Source organism: Lutra lutra, chromosome 9, assembly GCF_902655055.1.
Source record: "Lutra lutra chromosome 9, mLutLut1.2, whole genome shotgun sequence".
NCBI classification, from domain to species: Eukaryota; Metazoa; Chordata; class Mammalia; order Carnivora; family Mustelidae; genus Lutra; species Lutra lutra.
Window position 1 is genome coordinate 39,973,492 of NC_062286.1, and position 24,668 is coordinate 39,998,159.

General features: G+C 39.1%; 1 protein-coding gene across 3 annotated transcripts in view; it reads right to left on the minus strand.

Moving 5' to 3' along the window:
* Window positions 1-24,668, minus strand: part of KDM3A (lysine demethylase 3A) — a 53,000-nt gene that overhangs the window by 19,235 nt on the left and 9,097 nt on the right. For all 3 annotated transcript variants that reach the window (XM_047744690.1, XM_047744688.1, XM_047744687.1), the window contains 9 exons: window positions 24,026-24,136; window positions 20,563-20,665; window positions 19,727-19,851; window positions 19,414-19,486; window positions 19,206-19,294; window positions 13,061-13,224; window positions 10,660-11,180; window positions 5,106-5,310; window positions 1,570-1,784 (listed from right to left, as the gene is read on the minus strand). In XM_047744690.1, coding sequence (XP_047600646.1) covers window positions 1,570-1,784; window positions 5,106-5,310; window positions 10,660-11,180; window positions 13,061-13,224; window positions 19,206-19,294; window positions 19,414-19,486; window positions 19,727-19,851; window positions 20,563-20,665; window positions 24,026-24,136 — 1,606 coding nt within the window. The remainder of the gene's footprint in view (window positions 1-1,569; window positions 1,785-5,105; window positions 5,311-10,659; window positions 11,181-13,060; window positions 13,225-19,205; window positions 19,295-19,413; window positions 19,487-19,726; window positions 19,852-20,562; window positions 20,666-24,025; window positions 24,137-24,668) is intronic.

A 24,668-nucleotide genomic window follows, 5' to 3' on the forward strand; every position in this document is an offset into this window, starting at 1 on the left:
AGACAACTTCCCTTGAATAAAGGAAAAACATCAGTTGCTTACAATAAGCCCTGCTAATTCAGGAGTGAAGCTACTAATATATTCCAAGTGTTTCTCCATTGCAGCTCACTTATATAATACCTACCTAAGTAACTTCTAAAATCAGTTACTTAAGAATTTCTCTTTAACCTCACTACTTTTACTTAAATGTATATAATTAAGAAACTCTTTATCTCTACTAAAAACAGAAACCAGAGAAAAAAACTTCAGTAAGATCCTTGATTTGTCAGAGTCTCTTCTCCTCCAACAGAATGGAGTGATTCTGTAGCTACTCTTTACTTTGGCCAAGTACTTTGGCTCATGACTTTGGCTGTCCCCCAGAGTTGACGATCCCATTCTCCTTCTAGCTCTGAATTCCTGCTCTTCAGAATGCCTGTGATCCCATTCTGCAGACTTGGAAATTTAACAGTATCCATACCTATCTAGTAAATTATTTTTGTGAAGCTAGTTTCAATTAGTTTCTGGTACCTACAACCAAAATTCTCAAGATGGTATGTATGGATGCTTGTATTGAAAAATATTTGGTTATGCAAAGTCTGAAAAGATACCTAGGAGAAATGAAAGGCTTCACTTTTAAGTTTCAACCATTCGGGAAAGATAAAATGTGGAAGGACGCCTGAGACTTTAAAAATAACTGCTTCTGGGTACTTCCAGCTAGATACCTTACTTTTACAGAGGCATAAAAAAGAAGCATGTTCTCCCAGACATACCTTGAGATGTCACAAGGGAGGTCTGGTTTTCATGTGTCACCCACACTGATCCCTGTGGTTTACTGGGCTGCCAGATCAGTGTGAGTGTGCTCTTAGGAGAAGACACTGACATTCACCCAGGTGGAACCTCCACGTATCCTGTTAAAACCCTGACTCTAAAGGGAATCCTTTTCACCTGAGCTTGTTCTCATTCTCATGCCTGTGAACCAGCTCCCCAGATTCTGATTCAGTAGGTCTAGAGCCTGTGTGTTCTATTTTCTCTGAAATGCATTCCTGATTATGAACCTTTGTCTTAAAAATAACCCAACCTGGGGGTGCCTGGGTGGCTTAGTGGGTTAAAGCCTCTGCCTTCAGCTCAGGTCATGATCTCAGGGTCCTGGGATCGAGCCCCAAGTTGGGCTCTCTGCTCAGTGGGGAGCCTGCTTCTCCCTCTCTGCCTGCCTCTCTGCCTACTTATGATCTCTGTCAAATGAATAAATTAAAAAAAAAAAATTAAAAAAAAAACACCCAACCTAAGGCCTCTTCCCCTTTTGATGAGCCCACACTAAGAAAGGCTGTGCAAATTCTACCACTACCTCACCTTCACCTTTCTTAACAACAAAGGAGTTTCACTCCTATAGTAATTACCCCAAAATAAACCCCAGAGACAGTGACTTATGAAACCAAAAGGCAGTTATAAAAGGAAAAATGCAACCTCATTATACCAAAATCATCCAAACTTCTGGATACAAATGAAACCCATGCAGTTAGAACTTGGGTGTCATTTAGAGACAAAATCAAGTTGGACTCAAAAATCCTATCCCCTAAGAGATGCTCTTACTGTGTGGCTCAATAGTTGACATAGCTTCCTTTTCAGAAATCACCATTTGACAGAAGTGGTCTCCAATGTTGGCCAGGATATACTTTGCAGTGTCCAAATCAGTCCCCACAACGTTTTTGGTTAAAGGCAACCACAAGCCAATTGCTTCACTGTCATACTTGTTTGGTGTTAAAAAGCCTTCTACCCGTAACACACCATGTTTGTTGAACTGTAACCTAGAGGAAGTGGAGGAAAAAAAAGTGTGTTACATACACACAAAGTTGATTTACATCTTGTAGTTACTATTTAAATCAACAAGTTCCTTCCCAGTTTTCTATCATCTCCATGGCCAATCACAGTCAATTGTTACTACTTGGCAATGTCAGTGCAAAGACTTAAAAAATCTAAAAATTTCCAAATTTTTCCTCAGAGGACATGGGGAGGGAAGAAGGGAAGAGATGTTTTGCACTTCAACCAAGATCAAATCATACAGCCTCCAGGGGCAGCTGTTAAACCTTCCAGACTTGTGATGTAATAGCAAGCACAATCACAAGTCACCACAGAAGAAAACGGAAAACATACAGAAGGTAATAGATAATCTGCTCAGATTTTAATACAACCACTCCTTCAAGAGTAACACTCAGCAAAAGAAGGCTAACCCTAGACAGTTACTGAAGCCATGACCAGGTAGATCCATGAGGAATTCAGCACCCATATGAATCCTAGCTGCAAATTATTGTGTAAGCTTCTGGAATGAGAGGCCGTGTTAAGACAGACCTAAGTACCTCAAGTGGAGCAAAAAGGCAGAATACTTTCTCAAGATTCTCTTTCAACATCTCTGACACCTGTTTTTCCTAAGTATTGGTATTGAATTTTTCCAAAATTCATTCATATTGACATGTCAATCTAGTTGGAGACACAGAAGTAGACATAAAATACATGGTGAAGCAGGTAGGATAGGACAGATCTCATAATGATCATTAAATCTTATAGGAGCCAGAGAATTACTGTGAGTTTTGTGGGACTAATACTAAGACTTCATGGTAGTGATAATGATTAAGACTGGCCTTACTAGAAAAGGAAGACAATAGCTAAAAAAAAAAAGCAAGTCAAGGAAACTGTATTTCATACAAAAGAAAGAAAAATGCAGGGATCTTGATTTCTCCATTGGTCACTGGCCAGCTACCAAGTCTTTCAGCCCGTAAGACATACCTAAAGTTGTACTTTAGAAAAACCATTTGTCTAGAAGAGTGTAGAATGAACTGGAAGGACACTGGGAGTTGCTTAACAGATGCAAATTAATTTCAATCAGTCCAAAGGAGAGATGCAAATTTTTAATTGACAGCCCAAATTAAGACAGTTTTAATACTAAAAAATGAATTTGAAAGCTATTTCAAAGGGGGAGATGGCAAATAGGATTTGGCAACTGGGCTTCAGCAGAAGACCCTAACCGTTTTATTTTATCTGCAGGAGAATTTAATAAGAAACAAACTTGAGGAGGAGGCTAATGACAGCTGATATCTACTCTCTAAAAATCAGGGAGGGAAAAAAAAGCTCTATTCTTTAAATTATGACATTCTTTTTACCAAAGTGGTGAATTCATTCTAGTTTCCACTAGACTGGCTTCTCCTATGCAACATTAAGCAAAGACAGTTTCCTCTTCGAAGAGGTCAAAAATGGGAAAACAGATAAGTCATAAAATCAGTGATTTCTAGATGGATACAAAATAGTGGTTAAAAAAAAAAAAGCTCTAGTAGTATCTGAAAGAAAAAACTAATTGTCTCCTCCTTAAAAGGCCTCTGCCACTTAAAACCAAAATCAAACAATCTCTCCCCTCCGGTCCGCTTATACCTTTCAGAGCAAGGAACCATAAGGAAACCAAATGTGTAATAGGAATAGACAGGTCGGTACAAAGCATAACATTTTGTGCTCTCTACAAAATATACGTCAGAGGGGCGCTTGGATGGCTCAGTGGGTTGAGGCCCTGCCTTTGGCTCAGGTCATGATCTCAGGGTCCTAGGATCAAGCCCCGCACCCACATAGGGTTCTCTGCTCAGCGGGGAGCCTGCTTCCCCCTCCCACACCCCCGCCTGCCTCTCTGCCTACTTGTGATCTCTGTCAAATAAATGAATAATAAAGTCTTTTAAATATATATACATACGTACGTCAGAACCCACAGCATATGCATCTTAACACACTTACCTGTGTAAAAAATTCTCCAGAGAGAAAGTAGAACTAACTTTCATTAGAACTTATTAGGGACCACATGTTATTCAAAATATGTTAATATAATGGTATGTTAACATGCTAGCTGTTATTACAGTTCTAAATACTAGACATTTCATCATGGTGCTTCTGCAATTTACTCAGGAACGAATGGGGCAAACTATCATCTAAAAACCTCTACAGTTCATTAAAATGAGCCTAATCTGAAAGTTACCAGAACAGATATAATCAATGGCCTAAAATACCTGTGCATTCAATTCAGTTCTTCAGCACTCCTTAATCTTGATAAAACCAAAGGGTGGGGAGGTGAACAGAAGGAAATTCAAGTCAACATTTCTGTTTATGATTAGGACTACTCAAGCCTGAAAATATCTACACTTCTGAGAAAGTGAATCATACTTAATGTTAACTATAATCCAGAACAACACTGATCATTTATCAAAAAATAGGTGACGACCAAAAAGAAAAAACAGCCTTTTCTTCACTAATGATAGAAGAATTTAGGGAAAATTTTACTTAACAGAACATTAAAATGAAAGTTTTTGCCTATAAAATTAAGGAAGATTTTTTTAAAAAAGATATGCCTCTTCCTGCTGGCAAAGTACAGAGACAGGAATGTTTAAATGCTACCAGAGGGCCTGGCCACAGGTGCAACCTTCCTGTGGGGGAATTTGGCAGAACATATGTATCAAAGGCTTAAAACACACATGGCTTCTGACCCAGTAATGCCACTTCCAGTAAGCCTTCCAAAGTAAACAATGAGAGATGGGAACAAGGAGATGATTGTTTGTGAATTATTTTTAGTGACAAAAACAACAAAATAATCTTAACCCCAATAAGAAAATTGGTTAAGTGAACTTGTTTCAAATACTGTTATGGGTTCCTACATAGTCATTCAAAGTTTTTGCAGAAAGAAGCTAACATGTCCAAGGGGTTCCTATTAAGCAATGAAGAAAGTTAAGATTCAACACAATATATACTATATACCCAAGTAAGTATGCCTAAAAATAATTTTATGATCATAGAAACACTAAAACGCACTGAAAGTTAACAGTGTTTATTTGTAGTGAGTTTTAAAGAAATTTCAGCATTTTTCTATGTTTGTTAGTTTCAGGAAAAAAACGTTGTGTATTTAGGCTTTTCTACTTTAAAAACAAATTGAAAGGGAGACTAAGAAGGAAAAGAAATGGGATTAGATCTAGATGCTCAAAGCCAGAGAGTAAACATGCAATCTTCACCCTCTGTAGTTCTAGATTTACTGCTGATAGAAAAGGAAGGAAAAAAAATGCTATAGGACCCAGATTATCTGAGCTTTTCCCCAAATGCCTCACCTCCTGAAGTGAAAGAAGCGACAAAACACTGGTGAGTCTTTCTGCTGCTCCTTATCCTTGCGGAGGCTGTCCAAGCGACACTCTCGGCACTTGGGCAGCTGCGCGATGATGTTCACACAGGAGTCATCCTGTACAAAGGCCTCGCCACTCTGCTGTAGCTTCTTGAGTTTGGCAGGGTCTGTCAAAACCGACTTCCGGGAGGGGGCTAGAAAAACAGAAGATTAAAGAAATGAGACCTCAAATTCTTAAGCCACCCCAACATTTGACTGAATTCTTTTCCAAAGGCCAGCTTTCCCAAAGGGAGAACTTAAATAGTGATTCAACCGTAATTTCTAAGACTGGCTTACCCTAAAACAACCATCAGAAGAATTGAAAAGCTTACTCGCTTTATAAAATAATTCTCATCTGGTAAATACATTTAGCAAGGCAACTTAAAACCCCAAATTCACCAACTAGTCTCGTAATTCCAAGGCAGTGTACACTCCTATTCACAATCCTCGATCAGAAAAATATTTTAGGAAGACTCTTCCAAATCAGATATTTAGACTCACTGCAACATTAACAATGCACAGAGATAGGTTCCTCTCAACAGACATCTGTGGGCAAGTCAATTCTGTCACTTTTCAAAGACTGTTTCAAAACATACAAAGTGTATTTTCTAGAGCATTGTGCAAAAGCTAACCATTCTAAACATAATAACACCAAACAGCTTTCCCACACAGGCCCCTGGGTCTATAAAATGAGAGCTATCTTCTAAATGCTTCTAAGAGGTGTCACTTGACCCTTGATATTTCTTCAATTTCCTTCACAAGTACGTTCCATTCAGGATGAAGGGCAGTGACTAAAGACAGGATTATGATTTTAAGTAAAGGCATGTTTCAAGTTTTAACTTGTAATGGGTAGGAGAATTTGAAACATTAACAGTTTCTAAAGAAAAAGTGGAGAAAAAGTAGAGATTTAACAGGAAAGAGTGATCTTTGTGTTAGCTGCCACAACCCAAACAACACAGAAATGAATCTATTTATAAATCAAGAGCCTTGAGGAGTATTTCATATGAAACCCACAGAAAAGACCTTTTCTCCAAGGGAACAGGTATGTGGATTCTTTGGCAAACAAACAAAAAACAAAAACAAAACCCAAGAAACAAATTTGGGGGAACCAGCCGAGAGAGAGCTGGGAAAGAGGTCAGTAGTTGTGGAGAAAGATCTCAAAGCAAAGAAGGCTTTAAATAAAATAAGTATCTTTAAGAATGACCTTAGCAGTATTCTAATCTTACCTCTTTTATTTTTTTAAAAGATTTTATTTGTCAGAGAGAGAGCGCATGCGCACGCACAAGCAGGGGAACAGCAGGCAAAGGGAGAAACCGGCTCCCTGCTGAACAAGGAGCCCAGTGCAATGCAGGAATCAATCCCCAGACCCTGGGATCATGACCTGAGCCTAAAGCAGACACTTAACTGTTGACTGAGCCACCAAGGCATCCCATTTTACCTCTCTTTAAAGTAGAGCCTGAGCACACTGTAAAATGCTAAATGGATACTGTCTTGCCATGACCCCTTAAGCATTCTTAGTCAGTTATAGTGGAAAAAAAAAAAGGTACAGCAAAAAAGAACAGAAACTAAAGAGACCAGCAGTTGAAGGATGGCATTTTAATCACTCAGATGCTAAAAAAACATCACCCTCTAGGCTGGACCAGGTTTCAAAGACCATTGGCAAAGAGTCCAAAAGGTTACGGGTCTGCCCTCACTTACGGGAGGAAATTATCTTTAAGTAAGCAAGTTGTACTGTGTAAATCTAGCTCTTCAGCGAGGACGGCAATAGTTAACCCAGTCAATGATTCTCACAAACTGGAAGCAGACCAAGGGAAAAAAGACATGTCAATTTCTGAGGAGTCACACATCTACCGAACAGAAGACAGCTGTTTTTGAACTCCGACTGCTTTTGTTTTCTAGCCCCAAACTGGAGAAGGACACAGGGGACAAAATAGCTTCCTATCAAATCTTTCCAAACCCATAAACAGTACCAGTGGACACAGTGTAGAGATCCTGATCACACTCTCTCTTCAACCAGACATCCCAGTAGACAGCATGCACCAGTACATTTAATTAGGTTTTTAATTTCTCTAAAAATAACTTCACCTGGTGTACAGTTGTACAACATATAAAGACAAAGCAAGACTCTGTAACTCATTTACGTACCTATAATGTACTTATCGATGTAGAATTTTTACTGTTTCTTTACATAATATTAATTTGCCTCAAAAACTATCTGAATGTAAGGCCTGATGACTCAAAAAGAGTAATAAAACAGAGCAGAAATATGCTTATGAATATTCACTTTCTTTGGCGAGTTATGTAATTCAAGAGGAAAAGTATAATCTTATGCAATTAATTTTATGCAAATTAACAGCCCTATCAACTCAAGCCCAAGAATGTAGAAGCTGGGCTAGAAGTATTATTAGGCCAAGACAGGTTTTCCTACTCCTCCAATTCTGCATCCAAAGCCCAAGAGTCAAATCGATCCATTTTCTCTCTAGCTTCAGAGGCCTGAAGTAAAAGTTAAATTGTGGATACATTTGTTTCCTACTTATCCAAGTGCACAGTGTTTTTTATTAGGTATTCTAAAAGCTATCAAATCCATGCTAATTTTCCCACACAGCTGACAATTATCAAAGGTATTTTTAAATTGTAATAGCTCTGAACCTTTTGAAATACCAAAGCCATTTAGTTCTACTAATTCTAATAGGTGAACTCATATTAACTACCATCAGTGGAATGCACCCTCAAACTTAACAGAAGTAGTACAAAATACAGTGTAGCATTTCCTCTGAAGAGTACAGGCATACCCTGGGGACACAGCAGATGCAGTTCTAGACCATCTCAATAAAGTGAGTACCACAGTAAAGCAAATCAAATGATTTTTTTGGTTTCCCAGTGCATATGAAAGTTATATTTACACTGTACTGCAGTCTATTAAATGTACATAGCCTGGATCCATCAAAAAAACATTATCTATGGTAGCTATAGTCTTACAAAATGTATTTCTTAAATAAGATTTGTAATACAAAATTATTCTTTGATCCATGGGCAGCAGAATGGCTGTGTCAGCCGGCATGGAAACACGAATCTTGTGTATCTCCATTAGAGCTCTTGGGTGAAGAGGGGCATTGCCAGTGAGTAGTAGTATTTTGAAAGGTATTTTCTTTTTCTGAGCAGTAGGCCTCAATAGTGGGCTTAAAATATTCAGCAAACCATGTTGTAAACAAGCATGCTGTCATCCAGGCTTTGCTGTTCCACTTACGGAGCACAGGTAGAGTGGATCTGGCATGAGCTAAAGGCCGTAAGGTTTTCAGAACAGTAAATGAACACTGCTTCACCTTAAAGCCACCAGCTGTTCTCGGAAGTTTGAAGCCAGGTGTTGACTTCTCCTCCCTAGCTATGGAAGTCCTAGCTGGCATCTTCTTCCAATCTGTCGTGTAGTGTAGCCACCTTCGTGAATGACCTGAACTAGAACTTGGGCTGACGTGCTGCAGCTTCCCCATGAGCACTTGCTGCTTCACCTCGCACTTTTATGTTATGGAGGCGGCTTCTTTCCTTAAGTCTCATGAACTGACCTCTGGTAACTTCAAACTTTTCTGCAGCTTCCTCAAACCTCTCAGCCTTCAGAGAACTGAAGAAAGAAACAGCCTTGCTCTGGACTAGGCTCTGGCTTAAGTGAACGTTGGAGATGGTTTGCTCTTCCATCCAGACTGCTAAAACTTCTCTGTATCAGCAGTAAGACTGTTCTACTTTCTTATCATTCGTGTGTTCACTGGACTAGTACCCTTACATTTCCTTCCAAAATTTTTATTTTGGATTCACAGCTTGGCCAACTGTCTGGCATGACAGGCCTAGCTTTACCCTGGCTTTTGACATGCCTTCCTAGCCTAATTATTGCTAGCTTTTGGTTTAAAGTGAGAGATGTGCAATTCTTCCTTTCACTTGAACCCTTAGAAGCCACTACAGTGTTATTACTTGGCCTAATTGCAGTATTTTTGTTTCTCAGGGAATAGCCAGGCCAGAGGAGAGGGAGAGAGATAAGGAAATAGTTGGTTGGTGGAGCAGTCAAAACCAATGTACATTTATCAACTAAGTTGGTCATCCTATATGAGTGTAGTAGGTGGTGCCCCAAAATAATTACAACAGTAACATAAAACATCACTGATCACAAATCACCACAATATATAATGATAATGAAAGGGTTTGAAATAGTACAAGAATTACCAAAATGTGACATAAGGATTACAAGTGAGCAAATATTATTGGGAAAATGGTGTCAAGAGACTAGGTTAACACAGGGTTACCACAAACCTTCAATCTGTAACAAAACAAAACAAGGAAGCAGTACCTGCAAAGTGCAATAAAACAAAATACAAAACACAGTAAAATGAAGTATGCTTGTACAGTTCTTCAATTGTGAGTGCAGCAGGGCATCCCTTTAAGCGAAGAAACTCTGCCCAGTGTTTGAGTCTGTCCTTAAAATCTTTAACCAAAAGCCATTTTTCTAGAGATGGTGGTATAATTCTTAAAAAAAAAAAAGAAAAAAAAATGCAGATTTGAACTACTTGCATGAGCATTAAGTATCAATTATCTCTTCCATCTCTCTCTCTCTCTCTCTTTTCTTTTAAGAGGTAGGGAGGGAGTGGGAGTGGGGAAGGGCAGAGGGAAAGGGAGAATCCCAGGCAGGCTCCATGCCCAGTGCAAAGCCAAAATGTCGCTTGATCTCACAACCTTGAGATCACGACCTGCACCGAAATCGAGTTGGATGCTTAACCGAATGAGCCACCCAGGCACCCCTCTATCTCTTCTATCACACAAAAATTAGTGAGAAACTGAAGATAAAAATAATCATCAGATTACTTTAGATTTTGTTTCAAAATTATTTTTTTTACAACCAGAAACTGGGAACCACCTCTTTACCACTCTAACAGGAACCAATTAAGTCATCTGATAAATGCATACATAATGGAATCCTTGCAGCCTTTAAAATGTTCATAGACAACTATACTAATTCACAAGGTAAAACTGTTGGCATTAAACCTACTTGTGAGTCTGTCTGTATTTCTAATATACGTGGAACCAGGTACACCAAGATATTAACAGTAATCATTTCTGAGGAGTTTGGGATGTTACTTTCTCCTTTGAATTGTATGAACTTTCTTTTCCTTTTTTTCCCTAAAGATTTATTTAGTTATGAGAGAGAGAGAGCATGTGCCTGCATGCAAGTGTGCACAAGCCAGGGGAGGGGCAGGGAAGAGGAGAGGGAGAAAGAGAGAAAATCCTCAAGCAGACTCCTCAGTGAGCAAGGAGCCCAAAACGGGACTCGATCCCAGGACCCCAAGATCATGACCTGTGCCGAAATCATGAGTTGGCTGCTTAACCAACTCAGCCACACACGTGCCCGTCTGAACTTTTTCTATAGTCATTTTCACATTATTTTTCATAAGGTAAGAAAATATATTATGTACCTACTACCATCTCTTACCTTCTACTAATAAAGACAAGTAGAAAACACTCACCATTCTGGATTTTATTGTTGCTTCTTGTACAACAGCTTTCATTATCTATTTTTACTGAGGATTCCTTCAAATTCTGTGACCGGCATCCTAAAGCTGAAGGTTCTATCAACTTCTTCTCCACACAACTACTAGAGCTATTACTACTGACACCTGCTTTCTCTTCTGGCTTATCTGAAAGGCCATCAGATGTGGAAGGTGCATATTCTAGGTGCTTCTGCAGTTCAGGAGTACTGGCAATTTCCAGCTCTGCCGTAAGAGGCTTTGTAGGTAAGCACTCCACAGGAAGGCCAGTTGATGACTGAGAAACAGATTCCAATTTGTTTTCCTTATCAGTGTTGGTCTTCAGCTGGGTACAGCTACCTTTTGGTTCACTAAGGGGTTTTAAGTCTTCTGTTCCAATCTGAGAGAACTTTGAAGACAGTAATCCTACTTTGCAGACCATGTCCGGTTTTGTTCTCAGTATTTCAGGCTTTGTATTGAGAGAGGAAGAAAGTTCTTCTGGTAAAATCTGTTTATGACATCTGAAACAGAGAATATGAAAAACTAGCATCTAGGTCTCTTTTACCTCTCCTCTACCTTTTGAAAACATTGTTTGGTACCCTAAGGCAACCAATACAAAAGAGAAAAAAAATGCTTATGTTATGAGAGAACATAGGATAGGTTTCTGTGAGCTGGAGTTAAAAATAATCAATGGCTCTGCAAAAACATCTTAGAACACTTAGGAAAATACAACCCTAAATCCTATGTGTATGTGCTCATAAACCCCTCACTACTTCAAGTTAGTTCTATATATCACAGCGTAACGAACCTGAGCTCAAACAAAACCAAACAAACTGAGCATCACATGGAACAGAACCACCAGCAGCACAAAACCCAGCCTACGAACAGCCCGTAACCAGCCCTGACACTGCGCAATTCCATTCTGGTTTGGTCAGTGATCAGGACTCAAAGCAACTGAAGAGCCAGTTGATTACTTGCTTGTTCACAGATGATCTGGTATTCCTCCTATCACCTACCCTAACAGAGGGTATCCTTGAAGAACTTTCGTTTCCCTGAAATTCATCCTCAAGTTGTTTCCCCAGCAAAACACAAAGTCCTTTTTCCCTAATAACTTTTTTTTCCATGCCTCTAACAAAGGATTTCATTCTTAAGAAAAAAAAATTTTTGAGCTCTATGCCCAACTGGGGCTTGAACTGAGATCAAGAGTCGCATGTCCCACCAACTGATCCAGTCTCGGTACCCCAAGAATTTCTTTAAGTACTCACTTTAGACTTGAGTATACAGCATTACTGTTCTTACTATTCCCTCTTTCTACTCTGAAGACTGCTCCTCCTTCCGTCTAACAGCTCTGTGGCTACCTTCCAAGCTCACCCCCGATAGCCCACTTTCCTCCCAGTGAACCAATGTGATCAGCCACTTGGCCCCCTCACTGCAGCGCTCTTCCAAATCCACTTTTCTTTTCTTTTCTTTTCTTTTAAAGATTTTAGTTATTTATTTGAGAGAGAGAGGGAGGGGGGCATGAGTGAGGGAAGGGCAGAGGGAGAAGCAGATTCCCCACTGAGCAGGGAGCCTGATGTGGGGCTCTATCCCGAGATTCTGGGATCATGACCTGAGCCAAAGGCAGATGCTTAACCGACTGAGCCACCCAGGTGCCCCAAACCCACCTTTCCATACCACTGTCTCTCTGACCTATATCCTAAGCTTTTTATCAACTACCTACACAGGCCACCACCTCTTCTAAGAGAGAGTATTCCCTTAAAACTCTTGTCTGTGTAGTCTTGTAGCCACTTTAAATCTCTGGTTACACTTTACATCTCTCTCTCCTTTTCTTCACCTATAAAATTAGCAACCTATCCCTCCTATGGCTATTGCATCCTCATTTCCATGACTTATTTTCTCTGCAGCCACGTCTTTTCCCCTGTATATTTGAGGTCTGAGCTAATAAGAACACTTACTATCACTATGTCTCCCTGTTCTCCACACTCCACTGACCGCAGTCTTCCACATACATGCAACCTGCTCCCTTTCCCTTAAAGCAGACGTTTATTCTCCAGCTGTCTACAGCATTCCAAAGGACTCTTCTCACTTTATCAAATCAAGAAGTTGCTCTTTCCTCACAACTCCTTCATTTTTTTAAAACATTTTCCACACTGTTCTGTATGCCTATCACCCTTTTTACCTCTGAAGGCACGTGACCAATTCAAAAATTCTAATGAAAAACCTCCCTGGACAACCTGAGATGTGATGAAGGGCCAGTCATTCCACCAAGCGTAGTGCACTACCATCTCTCTCTGAAACACCGGCTCCAGGGCAGAGGTAAGCTCACACATGATGAACCACGGCTAAAATCATTTTTTCCTCTTATTACAATTGAGCACCTTTAACAAACTACTCTACTTACCCTTGAGGAATTTTTGCTCCAAGGTTAGGTGGCGAGTTGGCAGTCTGGGGAGTGCTCTGCTGCCTTGGGTCCTTACTGGGTGGAGTTGCTGCAGTGCAGCCGAGCAGTATCTCCTTAAAGACTGTTGGGGGAACGGACTGCACAGGACACATACTGGGAGAGGCCTAGAAGATACCAAACCAACAGACAGTAAAAGGAAAATTCCTGGTTGGGGAATTATGAAGTCCTAGCAGGATTCAAATTTATTTGCTTGGTTTAGTATTAAATAAGCACAAATACCATTTCCAAATAAAATGAACAGGACAGTAGAACAAGTAATAAATCACAAAATTAAGGACTTCTATCCAAAGGCTGTTCAACAAATCACACCAGCTTTTCACAAAACTTGAGTCTTCCTGCAAAAGATCACCAGCTGATCTTTTACAGACCTCTGACTCATTACGTCAGGAAAATGCAGTCCTGTGGCAACTCTTTTAACAATGCAATGCAGAAAACGGGAGTTTTAACTGACAGTCTTCAGATGGTAGCAGCTTCACACACATTCAGTTCAGCATTACTTGTGTGCCTACCACACACTTAACTGCACAGGCTGGCAGAAGACAAGACCATCTAGGACTCCGGCAGGCAGTGGTGCCTACTGGGTACCAAGAGAAGCCTTTACAACGCAATAAAGGTTGAGAACCGTGGTTCTTGCTCTTAAATGGCTCTTCAAGTCACAAAGGCCACTCCAAGCTACAAAAAATACCAAGTCATGACAAGCCTATGGGACAGAGCGGGGACACTTTCTCTTTTCACGTAGTGGTATCTTCACAAAAATATAAAAAATGGACCCCACTTCTTCCCAATTTACACTTTCCCACCAGGGAAAAAGCAGGAAGAGATTAAACTCAACTCCACCTGGGCAGCCTCAAGCTAAACCAGGAGAAATCATTCCCTCTCTTCACCCACCTCTTTGTACGCACTTCTTTAAGTCCTGTGCCCTTCCCAGTTGCAACCCTTTCATTCCACAATGACCTTTACATTTACCTTAGTACCAAACTCAACCTGAAGAATCTTCAAAGTTTCTTCATCTTCTAAGAATTCGTTTCTAAAATTTGAGGTAGAACCTGACCTTAAAACTTGGTAAGTTTTTAAAACTTCACAATTCTGAGTATAGTTACATGTAGTCACTCATGAATCTTTCTCGGACATTTAACTCTGGCAGCCTTGAAAAGAGTGCCTAATGTGTGTTAAATAGAAACATTTGAAAAATAAGAATTTACATAATCACTATCAAAGTTTTGGCATGCTTCAAACTACTTTAAAATAGAAAACTAGCAGTTCACATATTATTTCAGTCAACTCAATTATGGTTATATATTAACCTACTGTTCCCCCAAAAAAATTTTTTTCAGGGGGAGACTTTGGCTATCCTAAGAATGTCCTTGGGACGGTCAACTTTAGCTTTCTGGCACTCAGTTTCTTCATCCTTAAACTGAGGAAATTAGAGAAGGTTAGTCCTAATTAAGTTCTTTTTTGACTCTGTTTTAGAATTCTGGTATCACCTATAAAACAATTACCCTCCCAAAGCTGAACTGCCAAATCATTTCAAAATGCTCACTCCAGGCTCACTTCCACCAAGCATCAGCCTTTGTATGCCCTTCCTTGTTCTGAATTATGTTTAGAATTGATGCAGTAACACATACCTTTTCTTAAATTACTTTCCTGAGAGTAATCTCCTTAAGAAATTTTGATTGCAAACCTACAGTAACATACTGAAGAAATTTAGATCGCACAAATTTTTACTCTGCATGACAGCCACTGTGCTGCTGTAGTCAAAACCCCTTCTTCTCATTTCCTGTATCCAATGAACCAGTAAGTTCTGCCTCTATTTCTAAAATATTCATGGAATCTAGCCAATTTCTTTCCACGCCACCACTACCACCAATTTCCCCCTAGACTACCATGTGTCTCCTAACTGGCCTGACTGCCATTTTTGCCTAAGTGTTCAGCCTCCTACTCAAATTTATTCTACCACAGAGCAATCTTTATAAAATTTAAATCAATCAGGATGCCTGACTAGCTCTGTTGGTTAAGTGTCTGCTTTCAGCTCAGATCATCATCAGGTCCTGGGATCAAATCCCACTCCGGGCTCCCTGCTCAGCGGGGAGCCTGCTTCTCCCTCTCCCTCTGCCTGCTGCTCCCCCTGCTTATGCTCTGTCAAATAAATAAATAAAATCTTTAAAACATATGTGGTGTGTATGTGTGTATTGTGTACGTGTGTTTGTGTTCCCTGCACAAACACATATATAAATCAGATCAAAGCTCCACTGCCTACAAGAATTCTATGTGGTCTGGTCTCTGCCAACCCTCTCCATCCATCTCAGTCTACTTGTTCACAGTGCTTCAACTACAGTGGCTTCCTTTCTGGTCTTCAGATGGCCTAAACTCTTTTTTGCCTGTACATTTGTACTTGGTATTCCCTCTGTAGATAGTTTTCATGTGGCTCTTTCTATCCCTTCACTATCAAATCTGCTCTATTGTCACCTCCTCAGAATCTGATTACTCTTTCCATACCAGTGCCCCACAGGACATCCCCTTTCTCTTAATCATGTTTCTGTGTTTATAACTGTCATCGCACAGTGATACTGTACTTATGCTTTATTTAAATTACTTTTTTATTGTCAGTTGCCTCACAATGAATTGCACACTCCTATGGGCAGAACCTGCTTCTACATCCACTGTTAAACCTTGTAAAGCAAGCATACAGCAGATGCTCAAATAAGACTGGGGGAATACATGAATGAATGAATGAATGAATGAATGAATGCTATTAAGCACTTAGTTATTTCAAAACAGCTATGTCAGTCCCATAAGTCACCCTCAAGAGCCAGGCAGTAATGCTCACCAATAGGTCTAACATATATTTCATATTCAATAAATACTTACTGCAAAGATGGATGGAAGAATAGAGGGAAGGAAGGAGGAATCTGCTGTTTTTACAATGGTGACTCACCATACCAAGGAAAAGATTTGGAGAGGAGTGGTAATACCAGCACAGTGGTTAAGAGCACTGGGCTTTGGTGGCAGACCTTGGTTGGAATCTGGTCTCTGACACTTCCTAGCACATTATTTAAGCTCTCTGAGTTCAGTTTCCTCAACTGTAAAATGAGAATAATGAAGCATACTTTATAGGGCTGCGCTTTACCACAGTGCCTGGCATATACATTAGCTGACTCAAAGCAGAAAAATACAAAAATTTTCTCGGTATAGTAACAAGGTGCTGCAAACAGCATAACTTAGGATGCTTTTCCTTTTAGAAACAAAACATATCACTCTAGAAATTTCTAAGGGTTAGCTCAACAGGGACAGGGCTCCAATTCCAAAACCCATCTCCATGTGCACACCACTGCACTGGCCTCTGACTTGACAAGGGTCAAGGTTTCTTCTTACCTGAAGAGTTTTCCCTGAAGGTCTTCTATACCAGTCATGGCAATAGTTCCTCCCTGCCAGCAGACGGAGATAATATAATTGAGTGTATGATGGTATTCTAAAAAGGACACTGCTGGCTCACTCTACTCAGCAGACTCTCTCAATTAACCAAGCAATGTCCTAACTCTGAGAAATAGTCTGCTAGGCAGAGAAGACCTTCAAGGAACCAGACGTTACTGGCAAATAGGTTTATTCTATGCAAAAGTATTCACCAAGGCAATCAAGAGTCTTATCTATCTAATTCCAAACACCTGTCTTCCAAATACCACCCTAAAAGTAGACTCCGTGCCAGTCCAACACATCTGGGGTTGCAAAGAGTGAGATGTGTGCCAAGTATGTCACTGTACTCACCTTTCACTCCCATATTTAAATGACCTCTCTTTCCCCACCTCTTCCTTTACCAGTCTAGGTCTTTTGAATCTAGCCCCAGCCAGTGTTTCCAAAATTTGCCTGATAACAAGAAACACCCAGGATAAAAAAAAGGGGGGGGGATTTTTTCATATGGAAAAATATACACAACATACTAGAAAGGAATCAAAGAGGCTATAAAACAGTTTGTTTTTTAAAGGCCTCTATGATTACACAGGAGAAAACAATTTTAAAAAAAGACAGGAGGAGGACAGGTATTCCAAAATGTGAATAGTGAGAGTTGAAAAGAGTAAGTGACATTTCTTTCCTGTTTTTCTGGATTAACTAAAAATTTTAAAGAGTAACTTTTTTTTTTTAATGTGAGAATCTTTATTTGACAAATAAGTGCAATATAAAGGAGAATACCTTTACAGTAACAATAATAAAAACAATTTCTAAAAATGCCAAAATGTATCTCCAGCCAAATCTACCATCCCAATTTCCTTTAGAATGAGAATCTTAGTACAGAGTTTAAGAGCTCAAACAGGCATTTTTAAAACATCAAACTTAGTTTCTCATTTTGGGTGCAGAAATTAAGCTCAAACAGGTTATGGGAACTTATCTTCTAGCCAAAGTTTAGCTTTTTTCAAAATAGCATGTACTGTACTCAACAATCAGTTCAGCAGCACACAAAGCTACTGAGCTGGACAAAATTCTGACAGAGTTCAGAAAGACATGCTCCCTGCCCCTGAAGAGTAGGAGTCAGGCAGAGAGGATCACTTATGTATGTATATATTACCGCATTTTACACATGCCTCCTTGAAGGCTATACATTTACTTGCAATTCAATTATCTGTTCCATCATTGATAAACCTATCACTGTGAAGATCTGGCACCTCTTCCATTGGAGTTTCCCTGACCCCAGTCAAGCCTGTACCCCAGGATGATTCTTCAAAGATCCATCAGGATGCCACTTCCCATTCTCTAGCCCCTTCCTAAACACAGCATGTGGTTCTCCTTTTCATCTCACCAACTGTTTACACTGATGCATTCTCCATGACAGGCTACTGCTAACAATTTATCCAACATCAAAACCTAGTAAGTTATTACTGTACTCTGTTTCTCCCTTGGCTTCTGAAACTGTAGATTACTTGAAAATATCCTCTGTGAGCTTAAATCCAACAAAAGAATCACTTGCTTGACCTCCTCACTTCACAGTCCCTATCACATTACTTCTCTCTTGTAAACTTTAAAATAAAAATGAAAGCTAGAATATTAATTTCCAATAATAATCTCTTCATTCTTTCCTGAACAACCTGAGGTGAGACCTACACACTTGGAAGGAAGAGAGAGATATTAGGTATCTTGGTTTACAAAGTTGGTCAAGTGTCAAAGTTCCTGCTACCTAGAGGCTTAAGACTCAGGAAAGCCAATCATCTTAGTCAGATTCTTATATATTTGTGTAGCACAGTGCTTACGTTGGTTCTAGTTGATATTGTAGTCCAGTCTATCCTGACCCAGAGCCCTAGGTGCCTTAACTCTGGCCCACTCCCTATTACTTCTCCCTGCCTTCCTCCCACAAACCCCAGAGTTCCCTCTCAGGTGCTGCTAACAATGTGAACACCAGCCTGGTCAATTTTAAAATTCTCAACTCCACATAACACAAGTGCATCTGGATACCTAAGTTGTAAAAAGTTACTTATAACAGGTTCTAAGGATTCAACTTGCCTAAAAAGAGAACAGCCCTAAGTTTCTTGATCTAAATCCTAACCAACTGAGAACAGAATTAAATCCAGTACTTGAACACACAGTGGCATTCATACCTACATACACTCTTCTGGGCAGAAATTAGTAACAGCAAACCAACCACTTCCTTTAAGAAACTAATGTCTGTTTAACCAATCTTAACTATCAACCAAACCTATTATTGGGGGAAGGGGAGAGTCCCATTTCAATATGTACTCAATTTCTAAGGTTCTTTCCCTCCTCTCATGCCAGGCTTTCTTCCAGTTTGATATACACAACTCAGTTTACCCTCAAAAACACTCCTTATGGGTGAAACTGTCAAATCTATTGAAATTTTTTCACCAAATATTAAACAAAAAAAGAACATGTTTTACACACAAAAAAAAGTTAACCAGAAACTTATATTATCTCCATCTGCTTGAGTGTAGAAATTATGGCCAAGATCTGGAACCAGCAAAGAAGAACAGACAACACAGCACAGAATAGCACAGAAGAGAGCTTTATAACCACTAACAAGCTGGCCACACACGATAAGAGTTAAGGAAACCTTTACATAAGTGACAAACTTAACTCAGGTTACCTCAGAGCAAGATTTTGCTTGTTTGGAAACTAGGCTTCCATTATTCTCAGAAGACTTGCGTTTTACAGCACCACATCTTGTAGAATTACCTAAAATATTTAAAAATAGGTAAGTTCACTTCCCTGTTTCTCTTAACATGGAAAGGAGGAAGGAGAAAGAAGAAAGACAGGAAGGAGAACTAAGGGTTTAATCAAATAATGTATCTTACCACATGTCACAAAGTTATCATGTACAACTTCAACATGAATCAGTGACGGATCGACAATTTTCAGTGCTGGAATCTTAAAAATAAATAAAACAAAGATACTAGAAAACTTAAAAATGCTCAGGCACATAAATTAGCTGTTAACAAGCAAAAGAAGCTTACAAATAATTTCTTTTAAAAAAAATCATTCTCTTTTTCTACTCTAATGTTTTAATATAAAGATAAACTGTCTAGCTCCTATAAAATATTATAATTCCTTTTTAGAATTATATTCCTCTGTCAAGTTATGTTACATGCAATTAGCATCATCTCTTACCTCCTCACAGTTGACTTGAAGAGTTTTTGATGCTGGGTTTCCATTTACAATGGTTGCAGAAAACCACTGAGTAGATGGGTCCAAGCTATAAATTTTAACTTCTGAACCAACTAAGTTTTTGTCACCTGAGTGGGGGAAAAAAAATCCTTAGAGCAATTTGCATTATTTCCCAACATACCATCATCCAGAATAGTAACTTCAAGTCTTTAAAAAAGCAGTAGATAAAAATAAACATTAAAAGATACTACTATAAACACAAGACAGCATTTCAGCAAAGCTAGCAGAAAATCTAAACTTTTTATTTTAAACTTTTAGATAAATTGATAGGAAAATGGAAAAAACATAACAATATATGTCAACATTTATATCAAATCAAGTAGTACCAGACAACTCACTGAGCCCTAATTCACTGTCCTGTGCAGAGTTTTAGCAGATCCAAATTCAGGAACCCCAACAGAACTGGCAAGTCTTATAAAATAATTACGACTGTGAAATTGACCAGCAACTCAGTAATATATGGGAGGATCAGGATTACTACATTCATGTTTCACTGATTTTTTTAACACTGAAATTTCAAACATACCAAATTCTTTGTCAAAATACAGCTGAGCTTTTTTAATATTTACCTTACTAGTTTTCACATAAGCCCTGAGCTTTCCAAAGGGGGTTTTAGAATATATAAAGTCCTTCAATCATCTACTTGCATGAGGAAACCAAAAGCAATCTCTAAAAAATTAGAAATCTCATTGAAAGAAAGAGTGAGGACTAAAACGTACCTTCTTAAAAGCTAATCATTGGTCAATTCATAAACTGTCACCAACAGATAAACTATATACCTTGTAAAAGATGGCTTTCATCCAAATGTTTCACAATCAAAGCTTGAAATTCTTTACTGACATTCTGATTATCCATAAGGGAAAGTCGAAGACTATTTACATCCTGAAGAAAGGAAGAGCATTACATTTTAAGGTAACAAGTAATAAGAGCTGTTTAAATTCCAGTGGACATCTCAATCAACCTAATGTCAAAGTACTGTCATTAGCCATTTGATGGCACCAAACCACTCCAACTCCAATGAACTTAACGGGTCAAACAGTAGGAATACATTAGAAACCACAGGTACAAGGGAGACTAAAGTGAAGTCACCCCAAGCTAAGAGCATGACAAATACTACGAGTGGCTCAAAGCATAATTTTAAATAGGACACAACTTTGACTATGGGAAATATAAGGAAACAAACTGCTCAACCCATAGGAATTCCCAGGGGCAAACACACAAACACAGAACCACATAGATATGTAACATCAATTCACTGAAACGGTTCTTAACAAACCACTTCAAACAGACTGATTTAACCTAACTAGAATTCCAAATGCACTCTTGTTTATAAATGGTTAAAGCGGGGGGTGGGGGAGAAGGGGGGGGACAAAACTGAAAGAACAGCCCAAGTTTTCATCAAGTCAGTTTTGAAACATCCAGTTCTTGGAGCAGCTCCATTTCGGGCACTGTTCCATAGTCTTTTGGCTTTGTGTGCGCACTAAGTCACAAAAAATGTATACAGAAACTGTCAATAGGAATAACCTGCCAAACACAAACTATGAAGCACAGAAGCCCTTCTAGTATCAGGCCTGCACGCTTTCTTGACACTGAAATGCATGCATAGTGGCCAAAAATAGTTCATCCATTTCTCCCACTAGGAAGACTAGTTTTTCAGAGAGGCCATGCTGGAAAAATGCAGTTCTTAAGCCAAATTACATTAGACTTAACACACAGGTCTTCAGAAGCGCTCAACATTAATTACCAGAATGGGCCGTGTGTGGGTTTTTTTTTCCCCTCATGCTGCAATTTCAAAAAATGTAAATGTGTGCTCCAATTCCTACTAAAAGATAAAGAGCACATTAATGGGAAGAGTCACAAATGACTCTTAAACAAGGTAGAATGATTTTACTCTGCCTAGGAGAGTTTAAATGACAGACAGTTGACCTGAGTATTTTGTCTTTCTTCTTACCCGCAGATAACTAAGTCAAATTCAATCCAAAAAACAGACCTTAAGCTTCAAATCCAACTTCTACATATGCCAAATGATTTTCAGGTTCTCTGCGCATTATTTAGGACAAGCATTCTATACTGCAGTAGTCACATCCGCCAACATAGTTTCCTACAGAAACCTACTATAATCATCCACATCTACAAGAGAATGCCCCAGAGCACTGAACTTTGACCACTATTATCAGTAAAAGTCAAGACCACACATCATAATCTCCCTCAATTAATATTAATAGTAGTATTCACACTGACAGCCACAGTGCATCACCCTGAGAACAAATAAAAACCAACTGATCCAGCTTTTGCTTTTCCAATGTCAAGAAACAAGTTTCTACTTTGTTTCTACAAGTTCTACTTTGACTGAAAGGCTTGGACACACAAAAGATGTAAAGCAGAACTCTCCAGAAAACAATGCTGAGAAGAAAGAACTACTCTATCACTAAGTAAAGCAAGATATCCAAAGCCCCTCCTGTATGTTCCTTGGTCCTTAAGAGCAGGTCATTCTTCCTTTTAAGGCAGGAAAACTATCAACATGCCTACATGACATGGCAAAAGTAACTTGCATCTGAAATTAAGCAATAGCACCTTCCTTGTTCTATTTACTTAAACATTAAAATAAGGTTCAGAATGTGGACTTTGTTTTCACTTATTTTCACAATAAGAAAACGAGACTTAAGAGGGAAAGCCGGTGCTTTGGGTTTTGAATACAGGCACATCAATGGCAATGACCACAGGCCCCATGGCTTGTTAAATATGGCATGACTTGTTAAAACTGCCTTTTTTTTTTTTTTTTTAAGATTTTATTTATTTGTCAGAGAGAGAGAGGGAGAGAGAGCGAGCACGGGCAGACAGAATGGCAGGCAGAGGCAGAGGGAGAAGCAGGTTCCCTGACGAGCAAGGAGCCCAATGTAGGACTCGATCCCAGGACACCGGGATCATGACCTGAGCCGAAGGCAGCTGCTTAACCAACTGAGCCACCCAGGCGTCCCAAAACTGCCTTTTAACAAGTGACTTTAATTTTTGTACAGTCCACAGAAACATGTCAGATCACCAAACGCAAGTGGGTAAAGAGGATTAAGTTTCAAAAATGACATCTAAAAGATGAATGTTATTATATGACCAACCTTATTCCCAAGGAGTAATCTAGAGATAATCTGTGTGTTCCTTCCTCTCTCCCAACATTTTTGTAAAGAAAGTAATCACTTATATAAGCAAGCCTCAAGAGCCTAAAATGTTACAAAGTAAAGGGTGGGAGTTTTCCAAACTAAGTGGAAAGAACAGGTATGTGCTCTCAATTCTCATTATTCATGACAGTTACATTTCACTAAGTCACCACAAACACTGACTTAATGAACAGTGAACCACTGCTTCTAGTGGAAAGAGAGGGTTAGGTTCCTTTGAGCCTCTTGGTTAAGTTTCATCAACCAACCTATCTACAACCATGTTTTAAGTGTATGTCTGTGGAAAACACATTATTTAACATACACTGGTACATTATTAACCTGGAAATCACAGCCAACTGCTGTGATTAATAATGATTAATAAAAACTCACAGCTGAATGAAATCTATTTAACATATGTATTTCCTAAGACACATCATGGCCTTCTTGCACTTAGGAACACTAGACAGCACTTCAGCACTACATTTGGTATAGTGAAACCACCAATTAAAAAAAAAAAAAAGCACAAAAATTCAGCGCTAAATAGACCTCAAAAAGCACATCTGTTTACAGTATGAGATGAAACAAGAAGGCAGAATGAGTCACCTTATCTGACTTTAGTTGGGACACTTGTCAGGTAACTCAAATTTTTCACCACTCTGCCAATGTCTGTGAATGACCATGAAAAGTGCCCAAGTACTGATTTGGGGGTTATAAATATATTCTAGCAAGTAGGCAAAGTCTCATATAGAATACATAATGATGGCCATATACGGATATGGATATATGTACATGTATATATACAAATGATAATCTTTTTAAAATTTTTTTCGTATCATCTAGGTGTCTCCATACATAAACACAAACCATCAACTGTACTACCTCTGTCCTTCCAACCCCCAATGGACAGCACCAACCCAATGGCTAACACTAAAGGATGATATCTAACAACTAACTGCTGATGAGATGAGATGGGTCCTTTTCTCTGTCAGGTATCTATTAGAATTAAAACAATCAATAGTAGTATTTTAGTTCTCATATTGAAAAATCTGTATTTCTATCCTTAGAGGTTAATATCATTTTTATCTTTTACCTGTATAGGCTTCAGAAGGTCTTTAGAAAGAAATACTCTTTGTTGATCTCCCAGAAAGCGAATAGAGGTTATGGATCCCAAACCAGCTTTGTCCAACAGAGACTTATACATCTAGAACAAAACAAAACATTCTGGCATCAAAACTGCCATCAGCGTAATTCCGAAAATGGGAACTAGCAATTTTCCACACATGCAGAGAGACAAAACCATTAAGTTTTTTATTTACTGCTGGTATCTCAATAACAATGATTCATGCAACAACAAGATCGCACAATATTCATCCAGAATCAATCATTTAAACCAGACACACATTTGGGAGTCATTAACATACAGGTCTGGGTTCAGAGATAAAGGGCTTCTCTAAAATTTATGTGAAAAATTGTGTGTATACATTTTTCTGGGGAGATAGGGCCATGTTTTTAGCAATTTCTTAATAGCTAGGGGCGGTGGGGAGGATACAAAGAGCAAAATACAACTTTAACCAAAACCCTATACCACTCAAAAACCTCCAGCAGCTCTTCTTACCCACAGGCAAAATCTTTACTTTGCTAGCACAGCGTGCTAGGCCCTTCACAACCTGGTCAGCCTTTCAGCCACCTTCCCAGCTGTCTAAACCTGGCCCTTCTACAGTTAAAACTTGTGT